Consider the following 7,314-nt stretch of genomic DNA (forward strand, 5'->3'; position numbering starts at 1 on the left):
AGGAAGCCATGTCCGCGTAGTGTTACTCTCTGAGTAGCAAGTATCGCAGGGGAGAGCGACTTGACTGCATGGCCTGACGTGTTCATACCATAGCCAAATTATTGTAGGACCTTTTTATACGGAGGCTGTACTCATTAGGATACAGCAGTGATAACCAACCACTGCATGCAGTGAGCGACTGGTACAAATTTGGTTCCTGCCAACTTCCTCATAACAGCGTCCATAAACGCGGCATAAGCCAGAGAAAAACTAATGTGGGAAGGCCTCTCGCATGGAATTTGCGATGATTTCCTTCTGCCGACGCGCGATAATGGTGCATCCGCTGCAATGATAATTCACGGGAGCCTGAGTTGGCTGCCTCAAATACAAAACTGTGTTGTGGACTAAACTGTAGCTTCCACGAATTTCACACGCACCCCTATCGATATCCCAGCGTGACAGCAAGCCAAAAGCATGAAAACCTAAGTGTGCTTGAGGAGTAGCAGATGCGGAGGATGAGTTGGGTGGTGGTGGTGGTATCGGGAGGAAGACAGTGCGTGTCGGCGGCGTTTGTGTGTGTCGTGATGCGGGTGGAGGGCGGGATGAGCATTAGTGTGTGCGGGTGGATTGGAGAGGAGCGTGTTGTGGTGTGTGAGCAAGGCGGGGCTGGAGGGCTGTGTTAGAGGCGGCGCAGATGCTGGTTGGGCGGCGTGTGCGGCGTGTGTGATTGGAGGCAAAGGCAGTTGGCAGCGTTGGTGGTGAGGGCGTTAGACGCGTTGGTGGAGAGCGTGGACGTGCAAGCTGTGTTGTTGGGCGGCATGGATGGATTGGGTGCGCAGGCGGTAGGTTGGTTGTGGAGCGTTGGCTGGTTGGGCATTTAGGGTGTTTGGTGTGTGTGGGCGTGCGAGGATGTTGCGTTTGGCTTATTGGTGTTTCCGCGCTGCCGCTGAATTGGTTGGCTGGCTTGGGTGTTCGTGCGCCGATGAAAAGCGCGGTGTTGTTAGGAGTTTGGTGTGAGTGGGTGTATTGTGGAGCGTGGCCGGTATGCGTATGATGCGGCGAGTGTCGAGTGTGTTTGGAGCGGCGGAGATGCGGAGGATGAATTGGGTGGTGGTGGTGGTGTCGGGAGGAAGAGACTGCGTGTCGGCGGCGTTTGTGTGTGTCGTGATGCGGGTGGAGGGCGGGATGAGGATTAGTGTGTGCGGGTGGATTGGAGAGGAGCGTGTTGTGGTGTGTGAGCAAGGCGGGGCTGGAGGGCTGTGTTAGAGGCGGCGCAGATGCTGGTTGGGCGGCGTGTGCGGCGTGTGTGATTGGAGGCAAAGGCAGTTGGCAGCGTTGGTGGTGAGGGCGTTAGACGCGTTGGTGGAGAGCGTGGACGTGCAAGCTGTGTTGTTGGGCGGCATGGATGGATTGGGTGCGCAGGAAGTCGGTTGGTTGTGGAGCGTTGGCTGGTTGGGCATTTGGGGTGTTTGGTGTCTGTGGGCGTGCGAGGATGTTGCGTTTGGCTTATTGGTGTTTCCGAGTTGCTGCTGAATTGGTTGGCTGGCTTGGGTGTTCGTGTGCTGGTGGAAACCGCAGTGTTGTTAGGAGTTTGTAGTGAGTGGGTGTATTGTGGAGCGTGGCCGGTATGCGTAGGATGCGGCGAGTGTCGAGTGTGTTTGGAGCGGCGGAGATGCGGAGGATGAGTTGGGTGGTGGTGGTGGTGTCGGGAGGAAGAGACTGCGTGTCGGCGGCGTTTGTGTGTGTCGTGATGCGGGTGGAGGGTGGGATGAGGATTAGTGTGTGCGGGTGGATTGGAGAGGAGCGTGTTGTGGTGTGTGAGCAAGGCGGGGCTGGAGGGCTGTGTTGGAGGCGGCGCAGATGCTGGTTGGGCGGCGTGTGCGGCGTGTGTGATTGGAGGCAAAGGCAGTTGGCAGCGTTGGTGGTGAGGGCGTTAGACGCGTTGGTGGAGAGCGTGGACGTGCAAGCTGTGTTGTTGGGCGGCATGGATGGATTGGGTGCGCAGGCGGTAGGTTGGTTGTGGAGCGTTGGCTGGTTGGGGATTTGGTTTGTCTTGTGTCTGTGGGCGTGCGAGGATGTTGTGTTTGGCTTATTGGTGTTTGCGAGGCGCGGCTGAATTGGTTGGCTGGCTTGGGTGTTCGTGTGCTGGTGGAAACCGTAGTGTTGTTAGGAGTTTCGTGTAAGTGGGTGTATTGTGGAGCGTGGCAGGTATGCGTAGGATGCGGCGAGTGTCGAGTGTGTTTGGAGCGGCGGAGATGCGGCGGATGAGTTGGGTGGTGGTGGTGGTGGTGTTGGGAGGAAGAGACTGCGTGTCGGCGGCGTTTGTGTGTGTCGTGATGCGGGTGGAGGGTGGGATGAGGATTGGTGTGTGCGGGTGGATTGGAGAGGAGCGTGTTGTGGTGTGTGAGCAAGGCGGGGCTGGAGGGCTGTGTTAGAGGCGGCGCAGATGCTGGTTGGGCGGCGTGTGCGGCATGTGTGATTGGAGGCAAAAGCAGTTGGCAGCGTTGGTGGTGAGGGCGTTAGACGCGTTGGTGGAGAGCGTGGACGTGCAAGCTGTGTTGTTGGGCGGCATTGATGGATTGGGTGCGCAGGCGGTAGGTTGGTTGTGGAGCGTTGCCTGGTTGGGCATTTAGGGTGTTTGGTGTGTGTGGGCGTGCGAGGATGTTGCGTTTGGCTTATTGGTGTTTCCGCGCTGCCGCTGAATTGGTTGGCTGGCTTGGGTGGTCGTGCGCCGATGAAAAGCGCGGTGTTGTTAGGAGTTTGGTGTGAGTGGGTGTATTGTGGAGCGTGGCCGGTATGCGTAGGATGCGGCGAGTGTCGAGTGTGTTTGGAGCGGCGGAGATGCGGAGGATGAGTTGGGTGGTGGTGGTGGTGTCGGGAGGAAGAGACTGCGTGTCGGCGGCGTTTGTGTGTGTCGTGATGCGGGTGGAGGGCGGGATCAGGATTAGTGTGTGCGGGTGGATTGGAGAGGAGCGTGTTGTGGTGTGTGAGCAAGGCGGGGCTGGAGGGCTGTGTTAGAGGCGGCGCAGATGCTGGTTGGGCGGCGTGTGCGGCATGTGTGATTGCAGGCAAAAGCAGTTGGCAGCGTTGGTGGTGAGGGCGTTAGACGCGTTGGTGGAGAGCGTGGACGTGCAAGCTGTGTTGTTGGGCGGCATGGATGGATTGGGTGCGCAGGCGGTAGGTTGGTTGTGGAGCGTTGGCTGGTTGGGGATTTGGTTTGTCTTGTGTCTGTGGGCGTGCGAGGATGTTGTGTTTGGCTTATTGGTGTTTGCGAGGCGCGGCTGAATTGGTTGGCTGGCTTGGGTGTTCGTGTGCTGGTGGAAACCGTAGTGTTGTTAGGAGTTTCGTGTAAGTGGGTGTATTGTGGAGCGTGGCAGGTATGCGTAGGATGCGGCGAGTGTCGAGTGTGTTTGGAGCGGCGGAGATGCGGAGGATGAGTTGGGTGGTGGTGGTGGTGTCGGGAGGAAGAGACTGCGTGTCGGCGGCGTTTGTGTGTGTCGTGATGCGGGTGGAGGGTGGGATGAGGATTAGTGTATGCGGGTGGATTGGAGAGGAGCGTGTTGTGGTGTGTGAGCAAGGCGGGGCTGGAGGGCTGTGTTAGAGGCGGCGCAGATGCTGGTTGGGCGGCGTGTGCGGCATGTGTGATTGGAGGCAAAGGCAGTTGGCAGCGTTGGTGGTGAGGGCGTTAGACGCGTTGGTGGAGAGCGTGGACGTGCAAGCTGTGTTGTTGGGCGGCATGGATGGATTGGGTGCGCAGGGAGTAGGTTGGTTGTGTAGCGTTGGCTGGTTGGGGATTTGGTTGTGTTTGTGTCTATGGGGGTGCGAGGATGTTGCGTTTGGCTTATTGGTGTTTCCGAGTTGCTGCTGAATTGGTTGGCTGGCTTGGGTGTTCGTATGCCGCTGAAAGCCGCAGTGTTGTTAGGAGTTTGGTGTGAGTGGGTGTATTGTGGAGCGTGGCAGGTATGCGTAGGATGCGGCGAGTGTCGAGTGTGTTTGGAGCGGCGGAGATGCGGAGGATGAGTTGGGTGGTGGTGGTGGTGTCGGGAGGAAGAGACTGCGTGTCGGCGGCGTTTGTGTGTGTCGTGATGCGGGTGGAGGGCGGGATGAGGATTAGTGTGTGCGGGTGGATTGGAGAGGAGCGTGTTGTGGTGTGTGAGCAAGGCGGGGCTGGAGGGCTGTGTTAGAGGCGGCGCAGATGCTGGTTGGGCGGCGTGTGCGGCGTGTGTGATTGGAGGCAAAGGCAGTTGGCAGCGTTGGTGGTGAGGGCGTTAGACGCGTCGGTGGAGAGCGTGGACGTGCAAGCTGTGTTGTTGGGCGGCATGGATGGATTGGGTGCGCAGGGAGTAGGTTGGTTGTGGAGCGTTGGCTGGTTGGGCATTTGGGGTGTTTGGTGTCTGTGGGCGTGCGAGGATGTTGCGTTTGGCTTATTGGTGTTTCCGCGCTGCCGCTGAATTGGTTGGCTGGCTTGGGTGTTCGTGTGCTGGTGGAAACCGTAGTGTTGTTAGGAGTTTGGTGTGAGTGGGTGTATTGTGGAGCGTGGCCGGTATGCGTAGGATGCGGCGAGTGTCGAGTGTGTTTGGAGCGGCGGAGATGCGGAGGATGAGTTGGGTGGTGGTGGTGGTGGTGTTGGGAGGAAGAGACTGCGTGTCGGCGGCGTTTGTGTGTGTCGTGATGCGGGTGGAGGGTGGGATGAGGATTGGTGTGTGCGGATGGATTGGAGAGGAGCGTGTTGTGGTGTGTGAGCAAGGCGGGGCTGGAGGGCTGTGTTAGAGGCGGCGCAGATGCTGGTTGGGCGGCGTGTGCGGCGTGTGTGATTGGAGGCAAAGGCAGTTGGCAGCGTTGGTGGTGAGGGCGTTAGACGCGTTGGTGGAGAGCGTGGACGTGCAAGCTGTGTTGTTGGGCGGCATGGATGGATTGGGTGCGCAGGCGGTAGGTTGGTTGTGGAGCGTTGCCTGGTTGGGGATTTGGTTTTTTTTGTGTCTATGGGGGTGCGAGGATGTTGCGTTTGGCTTATTGGTGTTTCCGCGCTGCCGCTGAATTGGTTGGCTGGCTTGGGTGTTCGTGCGCCGATGAAAAGCGCGGTGTTGTTAGGAGTTTGGTGTGAGTGGGTGTATTGTGGAGCGTGGCCGGTATGCGTAGGATGCGGCGAGTATCGAGTGTGTTTGGAGCGGCGGAGATGCGGAGGATGAGTTGGGTGGTGGTGGTGGTGTCGGGAGGAAGAGACTGCGTGTCGGCGGCGTTTGTGTGTGTCGTGATGCGGGTGGAGGGTGGGATGAGGATTAGTGTGTGCGGGTGGATTGGAGAGGAGCGTGTTGTGGTGTGTGAGCAAGGCGGGGCTGGAGGGCTGTGTTAGAGGCGGCGCAGATGCTGGTTGGGCGGCATGTGCGGCGTGTGTGATTGGAGGCAAAGGCAGTTGGCAGCGTTGGTGGTGAGGGCGTTAGACGCGTTGGTGGAGAGCGTGGACGTGCAGGCTGTGTGGTTCAGCGGCATGAATGGATTGGGTGCGCAGGCGGTAGGTTGGTTGTGGAGCGTTGGCTGGTTGGGCATGTAGGGTGTTTGGTGTCTGTGGGCGTGCGAGGATGTTGCGTTTGGCTTATTGGTGTTTCCGAGTTGCTGCTGAATTGGTTGGCTGGCTTGGGTGTTCGTGTGCTGGTGGAAACCGCAGTGTTGTTAGGACTTTCGTGTAAGTGGGTGTATTGTAGAGCGTGGCAGGTATGCGTAGGATGCGGCGAGTGTCGAGTGTGTTTGGAGCGGCGGAGATGCGGAGGATGAGTTGGGTGGTGGTGGTGGTGTCGGGAGGAAGAGACTGCGTGTCGGCGGCGTTTGTGTGTGTCGTGATGCGGGTGGAGGGTGGGATGAGGATTAGTGTGTGCGGGTGGATTGGAGAGGAGCGTGTTGTGGTGTGTGAGCAAGGCGGGGCTGGAGGGCTGTGTTAGAGGCGGCGCAGATGCTGGTTGGGCGGTGTGTGCGGCGTGTGTGATTGGAGGCAAAGGCAGTTGGCAGCGTTGGTGGTGAGGGCGTTAGACGCGTTGGTGGAGAGCGTGGACGTGCAAGCTGTGTTGTTGGGCGGCATGGATGGATTGGGTGCGCAGGAAGTCGGTTGGTTGTGGAGCGTTGGCTGGTTGGGGATTTGGTTTTTTTTGTGTCTATGGGCGTGCGAGGATGTTGCGTTTGGCTTATTGGTGTTTCCGAGTTGCTGCTGAATTGGTTGGCTGGCTTGGGTGTTCGTGTGCCGCTGAAAACCGCAGTGTTGTTAGGAGTTTGTAGTGAGTGGGTGTATTGTGGAGCGTGGCCGGTATGCGTAGGATGCGGCGAGTGTCGAGTGTGTTTGGAGCGGCGGAGATGCGGAGGATGAGTTGGGTGGTGGTGGTGGTGTCGGGAGGAAGAGACTGCGTGTCGGCGGCGTTTGTGTGTGTCGTGATGCGGGTGGAGGGTAGGTTGAGGATTAGTGTGTGCGGGTGGATTGGAGAGGAGCGTGTTGTGGTGTGTGAGCAAGGCGGGGCTGGAGGGCTGTGTTAGAGGCGGCGCAGATGCTGGTTGGGCGGCGTGTGCGGCGTGTGTGATTGGAGGCAAAGGCAGTTGGCAGCGTTGGTGGTGAGGGCGTTAGACGCGTTGGTGGAGAGCGTGGACGTGCAAGCTGTGTGGTTCAGCGGCATTGATGGACTGGGTGCGCAGGCGGTAGGTTGGTTGTGGAGCATTGGCTGGTTGGGGATTTGGTTTTTTTTGTGTCTGTGGGCGTGCGAGGATGTTGCGTTTGGCTTATTGGTGTTTGCGACGCGCGGCTGAATTGGTTGGCTGGCTTGGGTGTTCGTGTGCCGTTGAAAACCGGAGTGTTGTTAGGCGTTTCGTGTGAGTCGGTGGATTGTGAAATGTCCCAGGTTTGCGGGTGAAGGCGAATCCTGGATGTGTGTGATAAAGGGGTGAGGCGACGCAGTATCCGTGGAGTGCTAGTGGGTCTGGTGCCAAGCCATGTCGGCGGTGTTTGTGTGTGTCGTGATGCGGGTGGAGGGTGGGATGAGGATTGGTGTGTGCGGGTGGATTGGAGAGGAGCGTGTTGTGGTGTGTGAGCAAGGCGGGGCTGGAGGGCTGTGTTAGAGGCGGCGCAGATGCTGGTTGGGCGGCATGTGCGGCATGTGTGATTGGAGGCAAAGGCAGTTGGCAGCGTTGGTGGTGAGGGCGTTAGACGCGTTGGTGGAGAGCGTGGACGTGCAAGCTGTGTTGTTGGGCGGCATTGATGGATTGGGTGCGCAGGCGGTAGGTTGGTTGTGGAGCGTTGCCTGGTTGGGCATTTAGGGTGTTTGGTGTGTGTGGGCGTGCGAGGATGTTGCGTTTGGC

General features: G+C 58.7%; 1 protein-coding gene across 1 annotated transcript; it reads left to right on the forward strand.

Moving 5' to 3' along the window:
- Positions 1-1,029: 1,029 nt before the first annotated feature.
- ETH_00032620 (uncharacterized protein) lies at positions 1,030-5,848 on the forward strand (the record flags this gene model as incomplete). Its single annotated transcript, XM_013379394.1, has 7 exons — positions 1,030-1,178; positions 1,296-1,404; positions 1,879-1,976; positions 4,800-4,908; positions 5,119-5,246; positions 5,383-5,491; positions 5,682-5,848. Coding segments are annotated over 7 exons (869 nt in total), but the record flags the coding sequence as incomplete, so codon positions are not given.
- Between the last annotated feature and the right edge of the window lie 1,466 nt (positions 5,849-7,314).

Source organism: Eimeria tenella, genomic scaffold (genome assembly GCF_000499545.2).
Source record: "Eimeria tenella Houghton genomic scaffold, Eth_scaff269, whole genome shotgun sequence".
In the NCBI taxonomy this organism is placed as follows: Eukaryota; Apicomplexa; class Conoidasida; order Eucoccidiorida; family Eimeriidae; genus Eimeria; species Eimeria tenella.